This window comes from Balaenoptera physalus (genome assembly GCF_965194825.1).
Source record: "Balaenoptera physalus genome assembly, chromosome: 2".
NCBI classification, from domain to species: Eukaryota; Metazoa; Chordata; class Mammalia; order Artiodactyla; family Balaenopteridae; genus Balaenoptera; species Balaenoptera physalus.
This window is the reverse complement of record NC_138883.1, coordinates 74,661,452-74,689,191: the sequence shown is the minus strand read 5'-3', so window position 1 is coordinate 74,689,191 and position 27,740 is coordinate 74,661,452. Positions and strand designations below refer to the sequence as shown.

Sequence of the window (27,740 nt, the reverse complement as noted above, 5' to 3'; positions counted from 1 at the left end):
ATGCCCCCACCATCCCAGGCTCTCAGCTCCGTGTTTGCCCCAGGCGCTGAGCTTCCCAGTGCTTCCCACGGAGGTGAGATGAACGGTGGAAGCAGAGGAATCAAGCCACCCAAAATATGCTTAGAAGGAGAAAGTCTCCCACATCCCGTCCCTTGAGTCCCCCCAAGCCCCCCGCTCTCGGCTGTGGCCTCAACCCCTGCAGATGGCAGCCTCCACCACAGAAAGGCAACTTAGGGTTTTTTGTTTTTTTTTTTTTTTTACCCTGCTCTTGGCTGTAATTGGATTCAGACTGAAACAACCACGTCCGCACCGGGAAAGGAGGGCATTGGGGCGGGGGCGGAGGGAGCCTGTGGGAGAAGGGAGGGACCAGAGGAGAGAGCGAGAGAGGGCTCGCCATCCAGTTCGCAGACTAAGCAGAAGAAAGATCAAAAAACGGGAAAGCGGGGACGAGCAAACAGGCGCTTTCAAGAACAATCCCCTCATCTCCAAGCGGACAGCGCTCTAGGAATCCAAATTCAGTGCCTACGGAAGACAAAAGGCGCCCCGAGGGAGTGGCGGTGCGACCCCAGGGCTTGGGCCCCGCCGCGGAGCCCGCACGGCCCGGCTGCCCGGACGGTCGCGGACCATGTCTCTCGCCCCACGACCCGCCCGCAGTCTGCTGCTCCCCCTGCTCGCGCTCGCCTCCGCGCTCGCCTCCCTCAGCTCTGCCCAAAGCAGCTTCAGCCCCGAAGTAAGTGAGCTCCTCCGGCCCTGCCCGGAGTCGCGCCCGCCGGGGAGGCGAGCCCGGGGGTCTCCGAGGGGACAGCCCCCATTCGGAGAGGAGGGCTCTCGGCGTCTCGGCTGCTCCGGCCTGCAGGGTACCCCTTCCTTTCCTTTCCCTCCTCATCTCCAAACTTCAAAGTCGATCCAACTTTTGCCTCCTCCAACTACCACCCCCCACGCGCGCGCGCGCGCGCCGCCGACTTTCTTTCCCATTCCTTTCCTTGGAAGAACTTTCCAGCCGGGGCCCACTCCCCACCCCTCCCCAGTTCCCCTGGGCTCTGAGCTCAGCTCTGGAACCGGTCGGGAGCCTGATAAATATTTGGACTCCGCTCAGACCCCGCGCTGTCCTGGTTTCTTGTCATGTGCGAGAGTTTGTTGTTTCTTCGACTTTCCAGTTCGCAGGCGCTCTCCCGCCCGCGCTCGCCGGCGCTCTGCCGGCCGGGAGGGCTCCGGGGACGGCGCCCCTTGGCCCGGGCCCCCCACGCTGTGGCCGCCGCCTCGCTGGCGCTCCCGGCCCTCCTCGGACGCGTCGGCTGCCAGGTGCGGTCGGGGGTGGCCGGCCGAGCGGGCCCGGCCCCCACCCCACCCCCCGCCTCCCCGAGAGGACCCTCTGTGTCCCGGCTCGGAGCCCTGGCGTCGAGGGTCGCGGCGCTGGCGCCCTGGCCCGCGTTTCCGGACACACAAAGGTCTCCTTGTGAGCCGGGGCCTCGGCCAGGCTGCCGCCTCCGCTCCCTGCTCCCCCTTCGGCGCCTTTAGGCTCTTTTTGTTAATTGCTTTTCTGTGTTAATTGCAGGGAGACTGGGGGCGTCGCACGGGGAGCGGGGTGAGGGCCTGGCCCTGGGCTCCCGCGCAGGTCTTGACTGACTCGGTTGCCCCCCACCCATTCCCCGACGCTGGCCCACCGGGCCTGGGAGGAAGCCGCGTGGGAGTTGTCTGAGGAAGTTTTTCCTCTCTCTCTCTTTTATTTTGGGGTGAAGGTGGGAGACGGATTTGATCAGCTTCTTATTTTGGGCCATCCCAACCCACTCAGCTCGGCCAGGGCCTGGGTGCGGTCGGGAGGGGCCAGGAAGGGCCCCTGAGCAGGGGGAAGGGATCAGGACTTGGCTTCCTCCCTCCTGGTCCCGGCCCTGGTCCCACCCCGGGAGAAAACATCTCCAGAAAGAACACACTCTCTCTGTCCTGAGACTGACAGGAAAAGTGTGGCCCTAGGAATGGAGGTGACCACGGAGAGTGAAAATCTGCCCAGAGGCTAAGCCTGACAAGGTCCAGGAGGAGGAGGAGGCATCCTCTTTCCAGGCCTGGAGTCTTCATCAGAGGCCTGAAGGGGAGAGCGCCTAACAAAAGGAGCCCGGGCATCTGGGGGCTTCCCGCTGCCAACTTCGCCTGCCCTGCCTTCCTTCCCTCCCCTGCCCCACTAGGTCCCCTTGGGGAGGGGCGGCAGCCCTGGCTCTGTTTTAAGCGGGTCATGGGCAGTCCCAGTGCCAGAACCATCATTTGCTTCTGGGCCATGGAGGGGTGGGAGGCAGAGGGAGGGAGGAGCAGGCCCAGAGGCTGGGATCCAGGGCCTGCAGCAGAGCCGGAGATTCCCCCCAACCCCCTCCAGGACTCCTAGGCCGGTGAAGTGGGCCTACGAGTGGGAGGGGTTCCTTGTCCTTGACTTTCCCCTAGAGGAGTACCTTGCACCACTCAGTTTTCAGACAAAGCCAGCCGACTCAGTTCTCTGACCCTGCAGAGTTGCTCCCTCTCCAGGCAAATCTGGAGGGAGAGCTGGGGTGGCCCAGGCCTCAAACAGCCGGCCTCCTCCCACCACCTCCAGGGTCCTGCACCAGCTCCGGGACAGCCCTCTCCTCTCCTTGGCCAGTCTGGCACTTGGCCCTTCTCCCACTCAGCCGCAGACACAAGAGTCCTCTCTTCTGTGGTTCCGACCTCATAGTCTCCTCTGTGGTTCTTGCTTTGCTCGGAGCCTAGGCCTGGGAGGAGGAGAGGAATGGGGGCACTTCCTTTCCAGGACTTGTGGCTCTCTTGACTCCAGAGAAGTCCCTTTCTTGACTAAGTCTCCACCTTTCTCTACTGCATATGGGGTGGAGGTTGTGGGCGTAAATATTTAGACCTATCCACCTTCCTGAAAGACTCATCAGGAAGAGGGATGTATCCCAGAGCTCCCAGATGTGGATTCTCCCCATCTCTCTGCCACCCTCCCTCCTGTCATCCTGCCCTAGGAGCTTTGCTCCCTGAGGGTTGAGGGGGCCTGACCTCAGTCTTCCAGCTCCAGCAGTGGGCTGCTCCCATCCTTTCCCAAAGCTGAAGCAGCTGCTCCCCCACGAGAGGTCATAAGCCCGGGATGTGACTACCCTACAGGTGAGGCCAGGGGCAAAGGGAGTTTCCTGCATACTTGGGCACAGGCCACAGCAGGCCTCCTGCAGGCACTAGCTGTGGCATCAGTTAGCGCAGGTCAGGGCAAGTTTAGAGCTCCCGGGAGAGCAGCCCAAGACCGGAGCCTCCTGCCCTGCTCCGGTATAACAGAGGTTAAACTTTGCTCCCCGCCTTCTTCCCCTGAGGAGGGGCTCTCAGAGCGGGTGGTGCTAGGGTTGTTCTGGCCGGGCCTGTTGGCTGGGGAAAGGCTGTGTTGTTTACATCTCGGGCCCTAACTCCCATCATCAGCCGTAGGGGATCACTTCCCAGAACCATGTTGCAATTCTTGCCCCTGCGGGCTCAGGTCCCCAGTCAGCTGCTCCTGAATCACCCCCAGCCCCAGTGCAAGAGCACTGCACCACCGTCAAGGCCTGGGCCTCAAGGTGAAGGGCCACATGGAGAGCCAACCTAATGACCTGGAGTAAGGGATGCAGCACCACTCTGCACTCCAAGCTCCCGCCCTAGGCAACCTGCAGCATCCTCTGGACTCCTTAAGAAGGCAAAGCTGGAGCAGGGACCAGAGCCATGCGGGTAGCATCTCCCCGTAGGAGGATCTGAGCATGTTCATGTTCCGTATAAAACTTGGCTCATTTTACTTTTCAGGCTTTAGGAAAAGACTCCATTTTTCTTACAATAAAGGCTGACTTTTTCCTCAACAGGGCTTTGCAATGTGGGTACCTTTCAATCAAACAAACACCAAAAACTTAACTTTAAGGCAATATGCCAGCCTTTATATTATGGACAATTCACATCATACCTAAAATAAACTACAGTCACCAAAATACTAAGTAAAATACTAACCCTAATCCTAACCACCATCCCAATCTCCCACTCCCTCTACTGAGAACCTTAAATGGGTCTTTAGGTCCCAAGCCCTAGGTCAGATGCTGCTTGGATGGCGACAGTGGCAGGATCCCGACTCTGTGACTGGATCACATCCACACCACCTCCAAACGCCCCAGCTTCCCCTATCAGCAGCCAGCCGGAGCCCTAGCTCCTTTTCTGCTCTCCTTTCTGAAAAGATCTCAGCTGTGTATACCCCGGAGGCACAGCATGCCTGTCCCAGGAGAGCCTCATGCCAGGCCCCAAAGTGGAGCCCTCTCAGCCTCTCCCCTCTCCGTCCACCATGGGCACACCCCAGCCTCAGGTGGGACATGCTGTATTTACAAGAACACTTGACACAGAGGAGAAAAGCGCTAGAAGGAATCCCAGCTCTGAGAAGACATCCTAGAACTCAATTAAACCACCAGGGCTCCCATCAAAAGAGTTACAGCCAGAGCCCAGCACTGTGGCTCCCCACCCCTCCAAGAGGATCAGCCATACTAGGACCCGGGCCAGAGTTTGGGTCCAGCCTGGGAGTTCCTCCAGACCCACTGCCAGAGCCAGGCTGGGAGCTCACTGCCCTTTCCACACCAAGCCAAGGGTGCATTCCAGGTGCCGTGAGGAAACAGAGGCTCCCCTCGGGCCAGGTGGGGATGCTCCAAGCCACATCCCTTTCCCTACAGGCCTGGCTGCAGCAGTATGGCTACCTGCCCCCTGGGGACCTGCGTACCCACACACAGCGCTCGCCTCAGTCACTCTCAGCTGCCATCGCTGCCATGCAGAGGTTCTACGGTCTGCGAGTGACAGGCAAGGCTGATGCAGACACCATGAAGTAAGTGCTAGACCCTGGCAGGAATTCTGCCCAGCACCCACCGACACAACACTGAGTACCAGAGAGGCTGCCACCTGAATGCCTGATTCCACCCCCATACCTCATCCCCACAAGCTGATCCCGACCCTCTCCTGTTCATCCAGACCTCATGACCTTGTCTCTTCCCCACACTCACCCTGGGGCCGGACAGTCCCCCTCTCCTCTGAAGATCTTTCTCTTTCATACGCTCTCCTGACCACAATCCTCACACCCCAGGGCCATGAGGCGCCCCCGCTGTGGTGTTCCAGACAAGTTTGGGGCTGAGATCAAGGCCAATGTTCGAAGGAAGCGCTATGCCATCCAGGGCCTCAAATGGCAGCATAACGAGATCACTTTCTGGTGAGTCCAACAGGCAAATGGCCTTTCTCACATCAGGTCACCCTTCCCTATCAGTGGTGCTTAGAGACCCTGAGGCTCCCTTCGCTACTCACCCCTGTTCCTGAGAAGCATCCTCGGGGGTAGGGAGGAAAATGGCTCTCATCCTGGAGAGGGGTGCAGCCGGTGGAGGGTATATCCCAGGCCCAGAAAGCCCTCAGTTCTTGGGACAGAGGCATCGTGAGGCGGCAGGAAGAGCTGGGTCAGACAAAGGTGGCTGGACAGCTCAGTCAGACCTGGGAGAGTACAGGGAAGGAGTTGTGCCCCTCGTTGTCCTAACACACTCCCATCCTCTCCCCACGTGGCTGGACCTCAGCATCCAGAACTACACCCCCAAGGTGGGGGAGTATGCCACATTCGAGGCCATCCGCAAGGCATTCCGTGTGTGGGAGAGTGCCACGCCGCTGCGCTTCCGAGAGGTACCCTATGCCTACATCCGTGAGGGCCACGAGAAGCAGGCCGACATCATGATCTTCTTTGCTGAGGGTTTCCACGGTGACAGCACGCCTTTCGATGGCGAGGGCGGCTTCCTGGCCCATGCCTACTTCCCAGGCCCCAACATTGGAGGGGACACCCACTTTGACTCTGCCGAGCCCTGGACTGTCCGGAACGAGGATCTGAATGGTGAGCGAGGTAGCCTGGGGACTCTTATCCCTGGAAGACTCAAGAGTCATTTGTATGGGGGTTCTCCAGCTTCCTCCCCAAGCCTCAGACCCCCAAATCTCAGGGCTTTGGGGGACCACAAACATCTCCCGGTCTGACTTCCAGTGAAAGCAGGAATCCCGTTTTGAGCTATTTACATCTGGTCCCTTCTCTCGCCCAATATTGACTTCCCAGTCAAAGGCTTCAAAGCATCTGCATCACTCACTTTTCCAGGCAAATGTCATGTCTGGCTCCTGGGAGAAACTGAGGCCCAGATAGGACTTCAGCTTCCCAATCCTTGCTGGGATTTGGATCCAGCCCCAGAACAGTCTCTCGCCTCTACCCAGAAGAGTTGCTGGCCGGCTTTTGCCTCCTCTGCCAAATATGAGGCTGGAAATCAGGATTTGATCACTTTGGGTGGAAAATATGGCAGGCGGGCTTCGTTGTGAACCTGAAGCTTCTGATGGGGAAGCAGGGAGTCTGAGGGAAGGGACCCAGGCTGCCATCATAATCATCCCCATCCCTCCAGGGAATGACATCTTTCTGGTGGCTGTGCACGAGCTGGGCCATGCCCTGGGCCTTGAGCATTCCAATGATCCCTCGGCCATCATGGCACCCTTTTACCAGTGGATGGACACAGAGAACTTTGTGCTGCCCGATGATGACCGCCGGGGCATCCAGCAACTTTATGGCAAGTAATCTATGCCCACATCTGCTCCTTCCTCTCTGCTCCTTATCCTCTCCTGTTCTCCCTGGCCTGTGCATTTTCCCCTCCCTCATGCCCTACAGTCTCCCCCCGGCCCCCCACCTGACCCTGCCTCCATCCGCTCCCCCTTTTAAAAGACCCCACCTTTTCTGTCCTTCCCCAGCTGATTGCTTCAGCCTCCCGCAAAGGCCCAGCCACACCTCTCCAAAGGTGTTATCTGCCCATATGTCTGTCCTTTCCTCCTACTCTGCCACCAAGTCTGAAGTGCCCCTCGTGTTCTCTGCCCCAGGGAGCGAGTCAGGGTCCCCCACCAAGATGCCCCCTCAACCCAGGACCACCTCCAGGCCCTCTGTCCCTGATAAGCCCAAAAACCCCACCTATGGGCCCAACATCTGTGATGGGAACTTTGACACCGTGGCCATGCTCCGAGGGGAGATGTTTGTCTTCAAGGTGAGAGGAAGAAGTGGGCTGGTGTGGGGGACAAAAGGGCTCCATGACCGGGAGGCTGGGTGGAAACAGCAGCAGGAGGACTAAATACTGAAACTGAGGCAGTGCGGGAGCTTTGGGGACTGAGCTGGAGGACAAAGCTAAGGATGTAATGAACTGCCTCCCAGGAGCGCTGGTTCTGGCGGGTGAGGAAAAACCAGGTGATGGATGGATACCCCATGCCCATCGGCCAATTCTGGCGGGGCCTGCCCGCATCCATCAACACTGCCTATGAGAGGAAGGATGGCAAGTTTGTCTTCTTCAAAGGTAACCGGACATTCTGCCATACTCTTTGGGTGTGGGGAGGGTCTCCCTGGAGGAGCAAATTCCACCTGACTCCTCCAAAGACCGCAGAGCCCAGGTGGAATCAGATCCTGCCCTTCCCTCTCCTCCCCAGGAGACAAGCACTGGGTGTTTGACGAAGCTTCCCTGGAGCCTGGCTACCCCAAGCACATTAAGGAGCTGGGTCGAGGACTGCCTACCGACAAGATTGACGCTGCTCTCTTCTGGATGCCCAATGGAAAGACCTATTTCTTTCGGGGAAACAAGTAAGGCCTCAATCCCTGGGGCCCAGGCCTTCCTCCTCAGACACCACCACCAGGTTTCCTCAATTCTGGAGGAAGACCTACTTTCCCCCTGAAATGTTTCCCTGGAGAAGAAGCTGGCTGAGCCTGTGCTGTTGCCTAGCAACGGGCAGCCTCCATGGGGTGCTGAGTGAGTGGGGTATGACCGGGTCACCATTTCAGACCTGCTCATTTGACGCCTCCTGCCCCAAGCCCTGTGCCACCGCCCCAGCTGCCAGGCACTGTCATTAAGGGCCGCTGGTGGCTCCTTGCAGCCTGGGCCCTCCCTCCCACCCCCACCTTCCACCGCTTTCAGCTGCAGGCCCTCATTACTCACAACCCCTGTCCCCCCGCCCCCCGTCCACAGACACCCTTTGCTCACCGGCGAATTCAGTCCCGGGTCCCACTCCCCTCGGAGGACATGCCCAGTGTCCAACCACTTCCCTTCCCTGCCTCTCCCCCAGGTACTACCGTTTCAACGAGGAGCTCAGAGCGGTGGACAGCGAGTACCCCAAAAACATCAAGGTCTGGGAAGGAATCCCTGAGTCTCCCAGAGGGTCATTCATGGGCAGCGATGAAGGTGAGAGGGGCACAGGAGGCGTCTGTGAGGGGAGGACCGGAACAGGGAGTTGAGAGAGAGCAGGAGGAAAGACGGAGAGGATCGGGGTTGAAAATAATGATGAGGAGGACAGGGGAGCCCTTGCCTTGTGCCAGGCACTGAGTAAGTGCTTTCCACGCTTCAGACCCCTTAATCCCCACCACTGTCTCAACCTGGCGCTAGAGTTCCCTGGTTTCACAGCTGGGGAAACCGATGCTCAGGAAAGCGAAGCGATTCCCTCAGCTGGCGCGCACACTGACAGATTCTCTCCCGCTCTCCTTCTCTCTTTGGCGGACGCTGCCCGCACCTCTCATCTGCCGTGCCGCCTTCTTGCTGACCCTTGCAGTCTTCACTTACTTCTACAAGGGGAACAAATACTGGAAATTCAACAACCAGAAGCTGAAGGTCGAGCCGGGCTACCCCAAGTCAGCCCTGCGGGACTGGATGGGCTGCCCGTCGTCGGGGGGCCGGCCGGATGAGGGGACTGAGGAGGAGACGGAGGTGATCATCATCGAGGTGGACGAGGAAGGCAGCGGAGCAGTGAGCGCGGCCGCCGTGGTGCTGCCTGTGCTGCTGCTGCTGCTGGTGCTGGCGGTGGGCCTCGCCGTCTTCTTCTTCCGACGCCACGGGACCCCCAAGCGACTGCTCTATTGCCAGCGCTCCCTGCTGGACAAGGTCTGACCCCCACTGCCGCCCGCCCACTCCTCCCACGAGGACTTTGCCTCTGAAGGCCAGTGGCAGCAGGTGGTGGTGGGTGGGCTGCTCCCGCCGGTCCCGAGCCCCCTCCCCAGCCCCCCCACGTCCCTTCTTCTCTGTCCCATGACTGGCCTCTCCCCCCCTCCGCGCTGGCATTGCTTCTTCCCTAGATGGGTTCCCCCGGAGGCTGAGCAGGGGCCGGCCTCCCAGCCCCTGCCCCTCAGGGGCCCCCGTGGCTTGGTGTGTGTTCAGCCCCATCTGAATGTCCGGGCTCTGCACTTGAAGGCAGGACCCTCAGACCTCGCTGGTAAAGGTCAAATGGGGTCATCTGCTCCTTTTCCATTCCCTGACATACCTTTAACCTCTGAACTCTGACCTCAGGGGTCTCTGGGCACGCTAGCCCCGCGAGCCCCCGGGGGTAACCAATTGGCAGCCTCCCACCACTCTTTCTGGCTGAAAGAAATCTAATCTTGTTGTGAGGGGGAGACCCTGAGAGAGTGAGGGGGTGAGGGCCACTCAGCTTCCCTAAGACCTTGGGAGGAAAGCTCAGAGAGGGTCAGTCCTCTCCACCGAGATCCGCCTCTGCCCCACCTGCCCCCGAGAACTTCCACGGAAGGAGCCTGAGCCATTAAGGACTAACCTGGGGCTGCAGAAACCCTTGACAGCCCTACCCTCCCAAACGTTAGCCTCGGATGGGGATGTCAAGGTTGGAAGAGCTGAGACCAGGGGGTGCAGCTACTGGGGTGGGCCCCAGGAGTCCTGGGGGTGAGCCTGGGGGCCACAGAGAAAGAACCTCACTCAAATGCAGGCAGCTGGGGTAGGGACCCAGGGGCAGAGCAGTCAGAGAGGACAGGACAGGACCAAAAGGCAAACCAGGGAGGTGCAGCAGGAGTGGACGGCCGGGGGCCGGGCAGGCCAGGCCGGCAGGGACGCCACAGGGTGGGCTGTGGTACCCGGGGGAGGGCACATTTTATTGGAGCTCTCAGGAAGGGCCTGAGAAAGGCACACCTGCTCCCGTTTGGTGCCCTGGCTTCAATCAGACCGCACGGAGGGGAAGGCAGGGAGCCAGAGAAAGGAGCAGAGAGGGCAGGCCTGGGGGACTGGCGACCCAGGACCTTGATGAGAGCAGCCACCTAGCTAGGGAGCCGAGGATCAGCCTGCCTCCGCCAGCCTCCGGGAACGGGCGGGCGCCTGGGCCTTTTGTCAGGTTAGCCCCTCGCTTCCCGACGCCCCCCCAAGCCCTTTCTACAGGTGTCCTGCCCTCCCCTCCCCACCCGGCCCACCCATTTGAGGTCTCCTTGGGCCGCCAAAGGTGGTCCTGGTACCCGGAGACCTGGGAGAGTGAGAGACCACGTGGGGGCAGTGAGCGGAGAGGGATGTCAGGGGTGGGAGGAGTGTGGTGAACGGTGCTGGCAGTTCGGCTAAAGTTGTCTTGTTTGGGTTTTTTGTTTTGTTTAATGTATATTTTTATTATAATTATTATATATGAATTCCCTTCAAATCGTTCCTTTTTGTTAACAAGGGGCATGGGGAGGGGTGGGGGTGGGGCAGAGGCGTCCGACCCCAGGACCTGCAGGGCGGGGCTGGGTCAGTGCCCTCTAAGGACATTTTCGACCTTGTTCAACCTTTCCACAAAGAATAAACAGTGTTTCACGTTCCTGGTGTGGCTGCAGTTTGTGTGCCTGGGACGTGGCTGTGAGGGGCATAGGAAGCAGGAGGGCCGTGCGGTGTTTTCCGTGAGGTGGGGTTTGGGTATTTTTCATAACGGAATATGTTTATTCTCGGTGGACGAAAGGGATCCGGGGCCCAGAGATGGGGAGGAGGGCATACTCCACGGGGGCGGGGTTGTCCGCAGAGCCCAGCCAGCTCCCTTCTCCCAACCTGGCCTAAGAGGCTACCTTTGAGGCCCAGGACTGCAAAAGCAAGAGGAAGTGGCCAAGCTGAAGCCACTCGGAAAATCTTCCTAAATTGCGTTACCCTGTCGTGTGATCCAGCCGCAGACCCTCTGTTTGCTCAGGCCTCGCGCGGCTGCTGGGGGATTCCCCCATCACAGTCAGCCTCAGGCTTGGGGGGGGAAGCGGGGGACAGGCCCTTCTCCCCAGCCCTCAGGATCTCAGCCTCTCCCAGGCCTGGGGCTCCCCTGCAGGGGCAGAAGGAACAGAGGGGAAAGAAAGAGGTTGCCCCGTGGCCATTTAGGAGCAGCCTATCTCTGGCAAAACAGGGGTCTCACCCCAATTGCCCAGGAGAGGCAGGATGGTCGGGTTGGAAGGGCAGAATGACAGGGCTTTGTTTCCTCTTTCCTTAGAAACTGCTGCCCCAGACAGGGTTCCCAGGCTGTCGACCCACCCTTCCTCCAAACCAGCCTGGAGGGAGCAATCGCTCAGTTGCTGAGTCAGCTCAGCTGAAGGGAGCAGCCCTCTTTCTCCCCTCCTTCCCTTCCTGCCTCAGCCCGGCCCTCGCTCCCTCCCAGGCTCCAGCCCAGGCCCCCTCCACGGCCTGCCTCCAAGAGCCCTGGCCCCGCCTAGGCCAGGCGTTTGATGCAGCTGCTAGTCAGGGCTGGCTGGTGTGATTGCTTTGGCAGAAGGGGTACCCCCCTTCCTGCCAGCCAGGAACCCTGACCTTATGCCCGGCCTCCTGCGCCTCTCCTGCCCAACAGCTGTTTGGCAGGGCCTGTGTGTCTCAGTGGAGTTGGACACCACCTCCCCGCCACCCTCACCGGAGGGGATGGGGACCCTGAGAAGTCAGGGGCGTCTGGGGGTGGTAGGGCCCGAGTGTGTGGCAAGGAGCTCAGAGATGAGCTCATGGCCCTTTTGTGTTTTTGTGGCCCACATCTGGAGGCAATTACAGATGTTATCCAGTGGGAGTTCTGCAAAACACAGCTGGAGCCAGTGGAGGAGCATGGGGAGGGGGGACTGCCAGAGGGAAGAGGAGGGGGAGCCTAGGGCTCTGGCGTCTGGAGTGTGGTTTCCCCATCACGAGGAAATTGTTTGGCCCTGATTCTGGAATCACAAGATTCTCTCTGAAGCCAAGGGGGAGAGATGGGAATGGAGGACCAGAGACAAAGGGGGAAGAGGTGGAAGAGGCTTCACAAGCTGGGAGAATTGCAGGGTGAAGGCTGCAAGGTCCCGTGCTTCTGACGTGCCTTGGGTCTGAGGGATCCAGCCCAGTGAGGCTGCTCCGGGGACCCCACCGGGCCCCAGCTGAGTGAACCACCAGGTCAGGCTGGGTGAGGGGAGAGCAGAAGGCCCCGGGAGACCTGCAAATATTGCTTTCACTGGCCCTACCCTGCTTTGTCCATTGGGCCTGACCCAGTTTCTATGGTTCCAAGTTCCTTTATTCGAAAGCAGCAAATGTGAGTTAGAGTAGCCAGGAGGGAGCCAAGGGGAATCTGCAAGGAGGTTTGGGCAGAACCCAGGGAAGCAGGCTCTCAGGAGATAGGACTGTACTCTGCCCATCACTGCACCCCACACGTTTGGGGGAAGCCATGGACGCCCTTGACATCGACTCCCTTCTCGGGGCTCCTGCCACCAGCTGGGCCCATGCCTGCAAGGCTGCCAGCCAGGTGCTGGGTCCACGGGATAGGAAGGGAGGGGAAGATCTAAGAGGAGCTGGACTCTCTACAGGAGAGGGGACTGAGCGGAGTGACCCCCACGTACAATCTGGCCAGCTCTGCTGGTCCTTCCCTGTCCTTCTCCCAGGCCCCATCTCCCCACGGTCTGACAGCCTTCCCAGTCCTTTGTTTACCCTCTGTATTCCCACTTCCCTTTCCAGCTAATGGGAGGTGGTGGGAAACCACAAACATTGCCCCATTTTACAGATGCAGAAACTGAGGCCCAGATAAGACTTGCTCAAGCTCACAGCTCGGTAGTCCAAAATTAAAACCCAGGTCTGTCTGACTTTTTTTCCTATACAGGCAGATTCTGACCATGTCTCTCGGGTGTCTCTTCCATTGTGGACTCCATGTAGCTGGGTGTCTGCATGGCAGTGTGTGTTCTGTGGAATCTGTCAGCATGTGTGTGCTTGCCTGCTGTGCTGTGTCGCAGGAGCAGGAGCACAGGGGAGAAGGGCTCTTCCTCAGGAGTCCACTTCGCCAGGAGTCACCTTCCTTTTGGGGGCAGGAACAGGTATTCTGAGGGGATGGAGGAGGCATAGGACTCAGAAGCCAGAGGAAGTGAATGGGACAAAGGCAGCAGCTGGGGGAGGGATGGGGGTGGTGAACGTCTGAGGCAGGGGCCTGGTGGGAGGGGGAGGCGTTCAGGGCAGTTCCCTTTCCTTAAGGCCCCGGGGAACCCCAGGTGAGGTTGCTCTATTGTTCTGCAGTCCCTGTACCCCCATCCAACCCACCGCCCAAATCTGAATTCACCTCCTTTAGGAGAGCAACTCCCATCAGTCACCTAGCCTGTGGGTCTCTGCCTTCCTCACTCAGACAGTCTTGGGAGACTGGGGAGACCCAGAGGCAGCCTTCTTCGAGGGGGCTGGGCAGCCAAGGCCTGGAAAGGAGGCAGGCCTGACTGGCCAGAAGCCACCTTCCAAATGAGCTCACACACATACTTTCCACCCTGGCCCTGGGCCGCGGCTGGGTGCCTTCCAGGCCAGCCTTCCCCAGCCAGGCCCAGCCCCCTCTGTCCTCCCCTGTCCCTCAGCAGGCCTGGACCCCGGGGTTCCACGACAGGATCAATTGGGCACCCCAGGCAAGGGCTGTCACCACACCCCAAGGGAGCAGCTTTCCCTGCCTCCAGGCTGAGACCAGGTCTCCGCAGGGTCCCTTATTCCTACAATGGGCCTTCGTGGCTTAGAGGAGGAGGAGACCAGTTTCCTGCACCCAAAGACCCACACCTGGATAGGGAGGGGCAGTAGAGGGGAAAGCAGAGGTGTCCACATTGTAGTGACTTGGAGGAAGCACTTCCTCAGAGAGCCTGAAGTAGCTCATTGACTCAGGGACTGGGCCAGGTCTGGGAGCTGCCTCACCATGGGTCACATCCTGCCCACTCACTTGATTTCCCGCTAGGGGCACTTCCCCGATTTGGGGCAGGATGGGGTCTGGGTGGGGCAAGGCCAGGCTGACCACAAAGTGGGGGACAGACGGGTGCCTCCGAAGGGCCCAGCGGATTCACACACACGTGACTGGCTCCAGCTCATTTTGATCCAGCCTGTGGTCAAAGACTTCACCCTTCGCCCAGCTTCCAGAGACATGTAGCACCAGGCCAGAGAGCAAGATCAATTCCCCAAAACGCTCTCCTTGGCCACTCTGTGCCTGGCTCTGTGCTAGCAGCGAGGCTGCCTTGACCCAACATCCTGGATCCAATGATATCTTCCTGAGGTTCCATGAGTTTGTATATTCAGACACAGCAGACAATTGCTCCCATTTTGGATTCCAAAAATATGGGCACTGCAGGTAGATCACACAGGCAGCTGTTGCCCTCCAAGGCACGGGTGGTATAGTTCTGTCGAAGAATGACTATGATTCATAATACCACTGACCCCATCACAGCCACCAGCTGAACGTTCTGTCCTCACTTCCTTACAAAAGAGTAGGATGGCTGGCGCTAGGCACACAGGAGCCCCTTAATAAATGTTTACTGACTTGAATTGCCAGTGAGAGCTGTGATATACATACGTTAACAGCTGTAGTTGTGAATACAGAAGTATTCTATACACGTGTAATAAGTATGTGTATACATAGTAAATTTATAGGTTAAAAAAATCACTGAGCTGTACACTTAAGTTTAGTACATTTTTTGAATTTTACTTTATATTTCACCTCAATCTTTAAAAGGTTCAAAGAAGAAAGAAAATATGTCGAGGGAAGAGGTTCACAACTCCAGAACAATGGCTTTGTCCCTACAGACCTCCTCCTTATGCGCCAGCCCTATCCCAGAGCCTGCCCTTAATCAGGGAATGGTTGGTATTGGGTTGTGTTGGCCTACCTCTTCTGGAAATACCAATCCTCCAGGCTGCACTCCCAGGACAGCGTGCCCCTGGACCCTGGAGCACCCAGCAGGAAGGTCTCTCTCCCTTCACTCCTCTAAGCTCCATGCCAGGTGTCCCCAGAGTCTCTCCTCCACTCTACTGGTCTGTGCTCCAGAGGTCCCCCCCACCCCACCCCATGCCTGCACAAAACTGCACATAAGTTCTGGGTGGAGGAAAGCTGGAGAAGGGGCCCAGAGCAACGCCCACCCCATCCTCTCTGTCTGAGCGCAGCCCCTTCTGCAGCAGAGACCGCTGGGGAGGGTTTGCAGGGTGGTAGCGCCCCCTCGTGCTCGGTGTTGGCACTGCAAGCCAAGCCCGGAGAACCGAGAGGTAGGGGCAAAGCCAGCAACGCTCAGGGCCAAGCACACCACCGGCCTGTCCCTTCCCCCTTTCCACTTTCCACGCTTCCACCCAGGACACCTGTACTTAAAGGGGTGGGACTATGGGCGCGACAGGATGACAAGCCTTAGTCTTCCAGCTGCAGAGAGGGAAAAGTCAGTTTCCGTCGTCTGTGCCTGTGCTGGGGGTTGGTGAACAGTCCTCGAATAACTCCAGGATGGAAGTGGGAGTGGAAAGGGTGCAGGACAGAGGGTCTGCGGGAGGAAGTAAAGGGGGAACTGGAGTCCTGTCCTCTGAGTTGCCACACTGCCCTCCGGTGGACGCCTCAGACACTGATCGCTCCAGGATGCCTGTCCCCTGGGCTTGTCCAGGTGGGTCTGCACTCCTGGACCTCAGAATGCTAGAACAGAGCTCCCTCTGGCCAAGGCAAGCGGGCCTCTGCGACTCCTGTATTTCTGTGCCACTTCTCTGAGGCCTTTGTAGGTCATGCCCAAGCCTCCTGGGGGGACTCTCACTTGCACCCATCCTCCTAAAGTCATCTGCACCCTGGGGCCGGGAGCCTCCTTTAATCCCAGTCTTACATTTATAAAATTCTTAAATTTTGTAGTTCATAAAAATGCCTGTAGGTGTTTTGTGAATATCACTATATTATTGCCTATTTATGCTAAAAGTTTTCATTTGTTAAATATAAACACTTAAAATACACCAAGTTGGAGGGACTTCCCTCGTGGCGCAGTGGTTAAGAATCCGCCTGCCAATGCAGGGGACATGGGTTCGAGCCCTGGTCCAGGAAGATCCCACATGCCGCGGAACAACTAAGCCTGTGCACCATAACTACTGAGCTTGTGCTCTAAGAGAGCCCGTGCTCCGCAGCAAAAGAAGCCACCGCAATGAGAAGCCCACGCACCGCAACAAGAAAAGTAGCCCCCGCTCTCCACAACTAGAGAAAGCCCAGTGCGCAGCAACAAAGACCCAACGCAGCCAAAATAAAAAGATAAACAAATAAGTTAATTAATTAATTTTTTAAAAATACACCAAATTGGGACTTCCCTGGTGGTCCAGTGGGTAAGACTCTGCACTCCCAATGCAGGGGGCCCAGGTTGGATCCCTGGTCGGGGAATCCCGCGTGCATGCCGCAGTACCGCAACCATGAGCCTGCGTACCACAGCTAAGACCTGGTGCAGCCAAAATAAACAAATAAATATTTTTTAAAATAAATAAATAATAAATAAAATACACCAAATATTTTCAAAACAGTCTTAGTATTTAATTTTTTAATACGCGAGAGGCCCCCAAAATGGACATGATTGAGGTGGCTCTCAAACCTCCAAGGGGTGTCCCTGACCCGGCATCTCATTCTTTGCAAAGCACAAGGAAACTTACTCCCGTCAACATATGGTAGAGTCTTCAATTCCCATTCCCTTCAAACACAGAGGTTTCCCCATCTTGAAAAGCTCTCCTGGATTCTGCTGCAATCTTGAATGATTTTTCTCATTTTCCCCCTTTCTCTCAAGCCAAGGTTTTCCAAAAGCTGTCTGTATTCCTTCAGCAGTCACTTCTTTTTAACCCAACCTCTATGTCTGCATCCCAACCAGGCATTTACTGAAACTTCTCCCTAAAAGGCCCTCGTGACCCCTTTCTTCCCACCCCAGGCCTCCTCTCTGCTTTCACTTTCTTTGGCCTTGTATTAGCATCTAACACAACTTGCTTTGAGAAGCTCCTTTGCCCTTGTCTTCCCAGAAGTTCTGCCATCCGACAATCCACAAGTCAAAGTTTTCAAGGAGCCCTGAAAGCCCAGGACTGGTATCCCTCTGCATCAACCCTACCTGTGCCTTCAGCTCCTGTACCCTGAGCAGAGACTATCTTTATTTGTTCTGTTAATTCCAGTTTCTGCCCTTCAGACTGTACAGAATAAACAAATTCTTGTTCCATGCTACAGCTCTTCAAATATTTGGATCTAGTTTTCATATATACAAACGCTCACTACAGTTAAGCTTTTTTTAGGTGAAAAGCCTTTCTTGTTCCATAAACAGCTTTCATACGGAGCAGCTTAGAGACCCCTCACTCTTCCCATCACCCTCCTCTGGATTAAATCATTTTGTCAGTCTTTTAAAATGTAGCTTCCCAGAGAAGCAGTACCACACAGTGGTTAGGACAAGGACTCTGGAGTTACACAATCTGGGTTTGGATCCAGCCTTTATGACTTATTGGTAGGGTGACCTTCAGCAAGCTGTATATCCTCCCAGAGCTTCAATTTCCTCGTCTTTAAAATGGGTTAGGGCTTCCCTGGTGGCGCAGTGGTTGAGAATCTGCCTGCCGATGCAGGGGACACGCGTTCGAGCCCTGCTCTGGGAAGATCCCACATGCCGCGGAGCAACTAGGCCCGTGAGCCACAACTACTGAGCCTGCGCGTCTGGAGCCTGTGCTCTGCAACAAGAGAGGCCGAGTCAGTGAGAGGCCCGCGCACCGCGATGAAGAGTGGCCCCCGCTCGCCGCAACTAGAGAAAGCCCTCGCACAGAAACGAAGACCCAACACAGCCTAAATAAATAAATAAATAATCCTTCCCTCTACTTAAAAAAAAAAAAAAAGCATATTAAATTTTTTTTTTTTTTAAAAAAAGGGCTAATAATTCAAAGGGTAGTTGAGTGGATTAAAAGACATAATCCACGTGATGCCTATGATTGGCAGTCACTGATTCATTCATTCATTCATTCAACAAATATTTATTTATTGTCTACTTTATGCCAGACATTGCTTTTGGCACTGGGGATTCACCAGTGAAAGAATAGATCCTTGCCCCTATGGAACTTATATTCCTGTGTATGGTGCAGGGAATAAACATGATAAATGAGTAAAATATAGTATGTTAGATAGTGGTAAGAATTTTCCAAATTTTTAAGTTGTGCATCCTTTTTGATGAACAATTCCACCTTTGAATCATTTTTATCTTTTACTACAAGCATCCGAGAGAAACCAGGCTGCTTCTTCAACACTTTGCTTAGAAATTTCCTCAGCCAAATATCCAATTTCATTCCTCACAAGTTCTACCTTCCATGGAACACTAGGACATGAACACAATTCAACCAAGTTCTTTGCCCCTTTTTAACAAAGATCGCCTTTCCTCCAGTTTCCAGCAATGTCTTCCTCATCTCCGTCTAAGACCTCATCAGAATAACCTTTACCATCCATATTTCCACCAACATCCTGTTCACTTAGGTATTCTCTGAGACATTGAGTCTCTCTCTGTAGCTCTCTTCTTCTGAGCCCTCATAAGAACCACCCTTAACTGTCCATTCACAGCAATGCAGGCTTTCTCTAGCATGCACCTCCAGTCTTCCAGCCTCTGCCCATCACCCGGTTCTAAAGCTGCTTTCACATTCTTATGTACTTTTTACAACAGCACCCCAACTTCTCAGTACCAAGTTTCCATCTTAGTCCATTCAGGCCACTATAACAAAATACAACCAATTGGGTAGCTTATAAACAAGGGAAATTTATTGCTCACAGTTCTGGAGGCTGGGAAGCCCAAGATCAAGGTGCCAGCATAGTCACCTTCTGGTGAGGGCCCTCTTCCTGGTTCACAGCCAGTGTTTTCTATGTCCTCACATGGTGGAAAGGGCTAGGGAATCTCTCTAGAGCCTTTTTTACTAGTCCCATTCTGAGGGCTCCACCTCATGACTGAAACATCTCCCAAAGGCCCACTTCCTAGTACTATCATCTTTGGAGGTTAGGAAATCAAGAGATGAATTGGGGGTGGGGGGAGGGACACAAACATTCAGACCAGAGCACCTTGGCTGCTGCACATGCTAGTAGTTTGATCTTGAGCAAGTTATCTAACCTATCTGTGACTCAGTTTCCTCAATTATAAAATGAGGACAAAAATAACACCTACTTCCTGGAGGTGTGCTGAGGATTAAATGAGATGATATATGTGCAGTGCTGAGAAGAGTGCCAAACATATGGTGAGTACGCTATCAAAGTCAGATACTGGCATTTTGAAAACCAAATATCTGCCCATTTTCCAGTACTTCCACTATTTTTCACAATTTCTCAGAGTTCCAAGAACATCTCCACAGACCCATTTCTAAATGTACTTGTTCTACAGTGTGATTTATATGGGCTTGGACACTTAAAATCACTAAACGAATTAAAGCTTAAACTAATTATAGGTTCTCTTTCATTTCTTCCTATTTTCTTTTGGCTCAGATTCACTCTTTTTTTTGCGTGCGTTGGGTCTTTATTGCTGTGCACGGGCTTTCTCTAGTTGCGGCGAGCGGGAGCTATTCTTCGTTGCGGTGCACGGGCTTCTCATTGTGGTGGCTTCTCTTGTTGCAGAGCACAGACTCTAGGCTCGTAGGCTTCAGTAGTTGTGGCACGTGGGCTCAGTAGTTGTGGCTCGAGGGTTCTAGAGCGCAGGCTCAGTAGTTGTGGCACATGGGCTTAGTTGCTCCGCGGCATGTGGGATCTTCCCGGACCAGGGCTCGAACCCGTGTCCCCTGCATTGGGAGACGGATTCTTAACCACTGCGCCACCAGGGAAGCCCCCAGCCTAGATCTTGATTTTTTTTTTTTTTTTTTTTTCAAATCTTAGTTTATTCAGCATTCCAGACCATGGGCTCTCTTCCTCCTCCTCCTGCCCCTTACAACTCTTCCCATCTCACCACCACTTTTCCTGTTTTATTTCTAAATTCATTTCTAAACTCCCCACAAGCCACTCCCAAGTACTCCCCATGGCTGTCTGACTTTTTAAATTTATATATCTGACCTCTCTTCCCAACTATTCTGTAAGCTCCTTGAAGTTAAAGTGAAATCTTACAAGTTCCAGGCATCTGCTAAGTACCCAGCATAGAGAACACAGCCTGCACTCAACTAAAACTACCATGATCGCTTTCAGGACTTAAGTATTTTTAATTTCCCCAACCTCTTTGCCCTGCTTCCCTTTATTCAACATCCTCCTCCCACATTTAGGGTTCTGTTTCACCCCTCATTAATCCCAAGGGCTATAGTAGGGAACATAGAGAGACCAAGGAACCAAGTTCCCTTGGCATGGGACCAAGATCCAAGTGGCAGAAGGACTTCTTATGGCCAAGTCTATGGCTTCAGGCCCTGCTGAGGTCTCAGTTTTGAACACATCAAAACTGATGTCTGGGCTTCCCTGGTGGCGCAGTGGTTGAGAATCTGCCTGCCAATGCAGGGGACACGGGTTCGAGCCCTGGTCTGGGAAGATCCCACATGCCGCGGAGCAACTAGGCCCGTGAGCCACAACTACTGAGCCTGCGCGTCTGGAGCCTGTGCTCCGCAACAAGAGAGGCCACGATAGTGAGAGGCCCACGCACCGCGATGAAGAGTAGCCCCCACTTGCCACAACTAGAGAAAGCCCTCGCAAAGAAACGAAGACCCACCCAACACAGCCAAAAATAAATAAATAAATACTTAAAAAAAAAAAATTAAAAACTGATGTCAACAACAAATGTCATGAACAGAAAACTGTTTGTACCATTTGTAGAGAGGAGAGAGTAGTAAGATTCTGAATGTACACTCTGTCCAAAGCCAGATAGCCTAGGTTCAAACCCTTGTTTCAGCATTTACTAGATCCATGATCTTGGGCAATACTAAACCTCTCTGTACCAGAGTTTCCTTACCTGTAATGTGGGAGTAACAATAATAACTACCTCACAAGATTGTGGAGAGGATTAAAAGAGCAAATACTTGAAAAGTGCTTAGATCTGTGCCAGAAATGTGAAAAAAAGCTCAAAAACTTTTTTTTTTCAAAAACTATTTGCTATTGTTATTGTTTACTATTATTACCTATAAGCGCCACAAGAAATCTGCAACCCCAAGCCCACACAAATTAGAAATATCTCTTGTGACTAATAATAATAATTGCTAGCAGGTATGAAACACTCCCTAGATACCCAACTTGTAGTATCTCCCTAAATGTTGACAATAACCTTAAGAGGGAATTGTACATTATTAACCCCATTTTACAATTGAGAAGCACAGAGAGGTTAAACAATTTTCTCAACGTCACATAGCCAGCAAGAAGCGAAGGCACATTTATTCCTTTATTGAGTTACTGTGTCTCAGCAGGAGAGAAGCCTTGTGGGTATAAAGGTAAACAGTCTAGGCCCCAGCCTACGGGAAGTTTCAGTTTCCACAGCAGGGGAGGGGCAGGGGCGGGAAAGAGTAAACAAATAGTTACAACACCGTGTGGTAATTGCTATAATAGAGGCTCACCAAAAAAAGTGCTACCGCATCCCAGACACTGGGACAAGAAAAGTACTGAGAGCTTAAGGATCCAAAGGAAAGACATGATAGTTACGGAATAAGCAGTTGCCCTTTGACAGACGTGTCCTGTAACTAACGTTACACGGAAAGGACTAAACAAAGCAGAGTTAAAAGTGGAAGCTGAGCGCCTTCAAAGCCCAAGTGACAAGACACTGCACGACCGGAAAGGGGTTAAGACGGGCGGGTGGGCGGAGAGCGCGTTGATTGGCAGGGGTGGGGCCAGGCTCGTCACCCGCCCCCTCCTCCGCTCGGGCTCCTCCAACCCCTGGGCTGGCGGGGGTACAGTCTGGGCGAGGGACTGGGCGCTGTGCCGAGCCGCCTGTCCCCCTCCTCCGCTCCCCTGCCGCGTTCCGCGGGCTGGACGCGCTGGAGAAGTTGAGCAGCGCCCTGGCCGGCCCTGGGGGCTGACAGTCGGTAAAGTTTGGCCCGAAGAGGAAGTGGCCTCAAGCCCCAGCAGGTGGCGGCCAGGCCTGGACCGGGGCACTCGCGGCCTGCGGGCCGGCTCTAGGCGAGGGCGCGCCCCAGCGCCGGTCTTCCAGCCGATTTCCGGGGCTTCGGGGGCCGGCCTCGGGAGAGAGCGCGGCGGCGGCCGGGGAAAACAACTCCGAAGTTGGCGAGAGGCACCGCCCCTGCGCTCGGGCCGCCTCCGCCCCCCACCCGCCCCCAGCCCTGGCCTCCAGAGCACCGGTCGAGGAGCCCGGGCCATGGAGGCCCCTCGGGGAGGCGGCACTGGGAGGCCAGGACGCCCGGAGCGGCGCCGCCTCCCCACTGGGTAGACCACCGAAGCTCCGGGACTCTTCCTGCACCTCCGGACGGCTCACGATGCTGCCGGCCATCCTTCTCCTCCTCCTGGGTAAGAAACCGAAAACGAGACTACTCGCCCGGCAACCCGCTCCCAGGGCTGTCACCGGGCCCAGGGGCTCTAGCTCCCTTCCTCCTACGTGGCCCCTCACCTTACCCTGCCAGCCCGTGCCCGGCAGTGCCTGCCCCAATCCGCGGGAACTCTCTAGCCGCTCTCCTCAGCCCGCAGCCTCCCTCTGGCTTCCGTAGATCACCGTACGCACCCCATAGGCCGTGCTGCCGGACTTTCCTTCGAGGTCACACACCGCTGCCTTCCTCTGCTCCACCACCCTTTCCTGTAAACTACCCGGAAGCCGCAGATGGCTCCCTTTCCTACTTGAGTCGCTCAGGTGAAGAAAACTCCGAAGCGTGACTCTTGCCCTTTCTCGCTCTTCCTCTAGGAGGCGCTGTGGCCCACCCAGACAGGATCATTTTCCCAAATCCTGGTGAGTAGAGGATGCCCCTGGGGTCCCATGGGCTTGGTAATGAGGGAGGACCCAAGAGAAAGACTCTCTCTTCCTTGAATTCCTCTAGTACCTACCATAGTTTTAGAGTAGAGGTCATCCACCCTTTATTTTACAGATGGGGAAACTGAGACCCAGCATAAGCCCTCAGCTGGTAGTTATGTATTTTTTCCCCAAATATCCATCCTTGAACTGCCTAGCCAAAATGTAGTCTCCGCGAGGATAGAAACAGTATTTCCGGTTCCTCCTGGCCCAGTGGCTGGCACAAAGCACACCTCATATTGTTTGTGGTGTTGATACTTAAGGTGGAACTATGATGAGTGTGGAGAGACAGGGGCCCGCTGAAGGCTATGCCTCTAGAGTGTGTGTCGCTGGGGCAGGGGAGTTTCTGTGCTCCTTCTTGAAAAACCCAGGCCCTTGGAGGAGGCGTGGCATGGTAAGAGGCTCTCAACCGATGTCCCTACCTTCCTCTCTCTCTCCAGCCTGTGAGGAACCCCCGGCAGTGCTCTTGGAAGTGCAGGGCACCTTACAGAGGCCCGTGGGCCGGGACAGCCGCAGCTCCCCTGCCAACTGTACCTGGCTCATCCTGGGCAGCAAGGAGCAGACGGTAACGCTCAGGTGAGAAGCAGAGCAAGACCTTATTCCTTTCCCCCACCCCTCCTCCTCTACCGTGGAAAAGACTTCAGGGATCATTTCTCCGTGGAACTTCCATCCCTGTCAACAGGGGGAAGAGTAGAATTAGATTTGGCCTAGTCTGCCCTAAAAGCCTGGCTTGTTCCATGGTGAATTGGAACTGCCTGGAGTGGACATCTCGCTTGGGTCTTGTCATCTCTGAAGGACAGCAGTCGCTGTAGAAACAGTCTGTGCGCTCCGATATGACTGCTTTGAGGAGTCCTTCAATCCACTGCACATCCTTGCCTGGGATTCAAAGCTATTCCTTCCTCAGCTTAGAACCTTCCTCAGCCTCCCCAGATCTTTTTTTTTTTTTTTTTAATATCTATTTATTTTATTTTGGCTGCACTGGGTCTTAGTTGCGGCACGTGGGATCTTCGTTGGGGCATGAGAGATCTTTAGTTGCGGCACACAGGCTCTTAGTTGCGGCACGTGGGCTTCTTCGTTGCGGCATGCAGGATCTACTTCCCCGACCAGGGATTGAACCCACGCTCCCTGCATTGGGAGCACAGAGTCTTACTCACTGGACCACCAGTGAAGTCCCTCCCCAGATCTTTTAAACAGTCCAGGTCTCCCTGGGCTCCTCCAACCGTGGGCCGTGGGGTTGGGGCCCATGTTGAGTACCTGGCTATTTGTTTCCCACAGCTCACTTCCCATGAATTTACCCAGAAATGGGTAGGTGAAGGGAGAGGGCAATCTGGGGAGAGGTTGTTGGGGCAGAGGGATCAGAATGGCATGGTGATCTCAGGTCTCATCACTGGGCACTGGGAGGGGATGATGAGTTCTGGTTAATTAAGCTGTATGGTAATTGCCGGTTACTGCTAGCACCAAACTCGGGTGACAGTGCTGAAACAACAGGAAAGCAACGAATCAGTTCTAACTCAGTCCAGAACACAAGGCAGTTTTTCCAAAAGGCTCTAGGATGTACTCATGGTCTCATGGTGCCATAGGCCTCTGTTAGGGCTGTTGCCTTGATTACAAAGGAATTTGGCTAACTGCATTTTCATTTGGCTATTTGGATTGTGGATAAGCAGGTGTTCGTGCTTCTTGGAGTAGAATGGGCCTGACAGCACTGGGGGAGGAAGAAGCCAGCAGTGGTCAAGAATATCTTACGTCCTGCTCTCCTTCACCCCTGTAGGTTCCAAAAACTGCGTCTGGCCTGTGGCTCAGAGCGCTTAATCCTGCGCTCCCCCATCCAGCCACAGATCTCCCTGTGCGAGGCACCTGCCAGCCCTCTGCAGCTGCCTGGAGGCAACGTCACCATCACCTACAGCTATGCTGGGGCCAGAGCACCCATGGGCCAGGGCTTCCTGCTCTCCTACAGCCAAGGTGGGCTGGACAGGGCTGTCTGTAGTGCTACTAGAACAGGCAGTGGAAGCCTGAGGGAGGAGGGGAGGATCCTGCCAGCTCCAGTGCTTCACAGCCCCTCTCCATGGTGCCTCTGCAGATTGGCTGATGTGCCTGCAGGAAGAGTTCCAGTGCCTGAACCACCGCTGTGTGCCCTTGGTCCAGCGCTGTGACGGGGTCGATGCCTGTGGCGATGGCTCTGACGAGGCAGGTTGCAGTTCAGACCCCTTCCCCAACCTGACCCCGGCCCCTGTCCCCACCCCACCCTGCAATCACACCTTGGAAGACTTCTATGGGGTCTTCTCCTCCCTCGGATACTCACACCTGGCCTCAGTCTCCCACCCCCAGTCCTGCCTCTGGCTGTTGGACCCCCATGATGGCCGGCGCCTGGCAGTGCGCTTCACGGCCCTGGACCTGGGCTATGGAGATGCAGTGCACGTGTATGATGGCGCCGGGCCCCCCGAGACCCTCCGGCTGCTGCGCAGCCTCACCCACTTCAGCAATGGCAAGGCTGTCACCGTGGAGACACTGTCCGGCCAGGCCACCGTGGACTACCACACAGTCGCTTGGAGCAGTGGTCGGGGCTTCAATGCCACCTACCACGTGCGGGGCTACTGCTTGCCTTGGGACCGACCCTGTGGCTTAGGCTCTGGCTTGGGGGCTAGCGAGGGCCTAGGCGAGCGCTGCTACAGCGAGGCGCAGCGCTGCGACGGCTCATGGGACTGCGCCGACGGCACGGACGAGGAGAACTGCCCCAGCTGTCCACCTGGACACTACCCCTGTGGGGCTGCTGGCACCCCCGGTGCCACAGCCTGCTACCTGCCTGCTGACCGCTGCAACTACCAGACCTTCTGTGCTGATGGAGCGGACGAGAGACGCTGTCGGCACTGCCAGCCTGGCAACTTCCGGTGCCGGGACGAGAAGTGCGTGTACGAGACGTGGGTGTGCGACGGGCAGCCAGACTGCGCTGACGGCAGCGACGAGTGGGACTGCTCCTATGCCCTGCCCCGCAAGGTCATTACCGCCGCGGTCATTGGCAGCCTCGTGTGCGGCTTGCTGCTGGTCATTGCCCTGGGCTGCACCTGCAAGCTCTATGCCATTCGTACCCAGGAGTACAGGTCAGTGGGAATGCAGCTGGCGGTAGAGGCGTGGGGACTGAGGGCGGGACAGGGCCTGTGCAGCCACAGAAGACCGGAGGGTGCCCACACTGGGGACAGGTTCTGGTGACCAGGTTCTGGGTTGGCTCCTAGGGTTGTCTAGCTTGGCAGACGTGCTCCTCTGAAGGGGGGACAGGTCTAGATCCTGAAAGCCATCTCAAGGAAGGAGGGGGATTGTCAGATGACTTTGGAAAGCCGTGGCCTAGCTCCGGGTGCCCCGGCCTGGGTGCGGAGGAAAGAGGCCTGTCCAGGCTGGGGCAGGCGGCTCTGGTGAGCAGCACCCGTGACCGAGCCGTCCTCGTCCCTTCCAGCATCTTTGCCCCCCTCTCCCGGACAGAGGCCGAGATTGTGCAACAGCAGGCGCCTCCCTCCTACGGGCAGCTCATTGCCCAGGGCGCCATCCCACCTGTAGAGGACTTCCCTACAGAGAACCCGAATGACGTAAGTCACCCTCCCCAGCCGGACCACCTCCCACTCCCAGCCCTTCCTTCTTTCAGGCTTCTGGCTGTCCCCACCCCCTCTGACTCTGGTGTTTTCATCCTCTCCTTGCAGAACTCCGTGCTGGGCAACCTGCGTTCTCTGCTACAGATCTTGCGCCAGGACATGACTCCAGGGGGCGCCTCAGGCACCCGCCGCCGCCAGCGGGGCCGCTCTATGCGCCGCCTGGTGCGCCGTCTCCGCCGCTGGGGCCTGCTTCCGCGAACCAGTCCCCCAGCCCGGACCTCTGAGACCAGATCCCAGGTCACACCTTCTGCTGCTCCCCCTGAGACCTTAGATGGCAGCACAGGTCCAGCCCGTGAGGGCGGGGCGGTGGGTGGGCAGGATGGGGAACAGGCACCCCCGCTGCCTGTAAAGGCTCCACTGCCACCTGCCAGCACGTCTCCAGCCTTCCCCACTGTCCCCGAGGCCCCAGGGCCACTGCCTGCGGCGCCCCTGGAGCCATCACTGCTGTCTGGAGTGGTACAGGCCCTGCGAGGCCGCCTCCTGCCCAGCCTGCGGCCGCCAGGACCAACCCGGGCCCCACCTGGACCCCACACAACAGTCCTGTCCCCAGAGGACGAGGACGATGTGCTGCTGGTGCCACTGGCTGAGCCCGGGGTCTGGGTGGTCGAAGCAGAAGATGAGCCACTGCTGGCCTGAGGTGACCTGGCTCCCCTGGGTGCTCTATTCACAGTGACAGCAACCCTTTAGAGGGCAGCTCAGCTTCCCATCCACTACTTCCCTCCCTGTCCCTCAGTGTGAGGGCACCTGATGGGACTCCCATGGATCCCATGTAGCTGCTATAAAGTTAGGTGTCCCTCAGGCAGGGAGAGGGCTCACACAGAGCCCCCATCTCTGCGCATGGCCAGAGACCACAGTCCTCCACCACCCTCTCCCCACACCACCACCATTTGGGTAGCTGTTTTTAAAAAGTAAAGTTCTTAAAGGGTCAGAGGCCTGGACACTCCATCCTTGCCAAACCCACCCAAAAGTGGCCTTAAGCACCAGAATGCCAGTTGGCTGGAGACTTCCAGCCCCCAAGGGGAGGATTTGGGCAGGCCCTGGGGTTTTGCCAATGGTGATCCCTCCTACAAGGCCTGGCTCATAAAAAGAGCACAGCAAATGCTTTTGTTCCATAGCCAGGCCACTGTCCAGGAAGCCAAGGTTGAAAATAAAGGAATCAGAAATTTAAGATTTTTGTAAATGAGCTGTGAGCACGAGCCCCGCCTCTCTGCCCATCTCAGCTTATG

At 56.1% G+C, this 27,740-nt stretch overlaps 2 protein-coding genes and 1 long non-coding RNA gene across 5 annotated transcripts; 2 read left to right on the top strand and 1 right to left on the bottom strand.

Moving 5' to 3' along the window:
* Nucleotides 1–312: 312 nt before the first annotated feature.
* Nucleotides 313–10,590, top strand: MMP14 (matrix metallopeptidase 14). Of its 2 annotated transcripts, none has more exons than XM_082452400.1 (10): nt 313–730; nt 4,680–4,828; nt 5,084–5,206; nt 5,559–5,866; nt 6,414–6,579; nt 6,884–7,040; nt 7,205–7,343; nt 7,474–7,624; nt 8,104–8,219; nt 8,584–10,590. In XM_082452400.1, the coding sequence occupies exons 1-10, from the start codon at nt 626–628 to the stop codon at nt 8,916–8,918; spliced, it is 1,749 nt and encodes a 582-aa protein (XP_082308526.1). In that variant the 5' UTR covers nt 313–625; the 3' UTR covers nt 8,919–10,590. The 2 variants fall into 2 exon arrangements, with proteins under 2 accessions (XP_082308526.1, XP_082308525.1); XM_082452399.1 differs by having other exon boundaries at nt 316–730; nt 6,414–6,575; nt 6,880–7,040.
* Nucleotides 10,423–22,765, bottom strand: LOC309656293. Of its 2 annotated transcripts, none has more exons than XR_014261267.1 (2): nt 22,484–22,765; nt 10,423–13,062 (listed from the first exon to the last, which is right to left on the bottom strand). It is a non-coding gene; the product is annotated as an uncharacterized lncRNA (long non-coding RNA). The 2 variants fall into 2 exon arrangements; XR_014261268.1 differs by having other exon boundaries at nt 22,489–22,765.
* Nucleotides 21,605–27,682, top strand: LRP10 (LDL receptor related protein 10). Its single transcript, XM_082452377.1, is given in 8 exon segments — nt 21,605–22,261; nt 22,263–22,383; nt 22,772–22,816; nt 23,317–23,452; nt 24,645–24,835; nt 24,954–25,971; nt 26,322–26,451; nt 26,563–27,682. Coding segments are annotated over 8 exon segments (2,256 nt in total). The 5' UTR covers nt 21,605–22,234; the 3' UTR covers nt 27,151–27,682.
* The last annotated feature ends 58 nt before the right edge of the window (nt 27,683–27,740 follow it).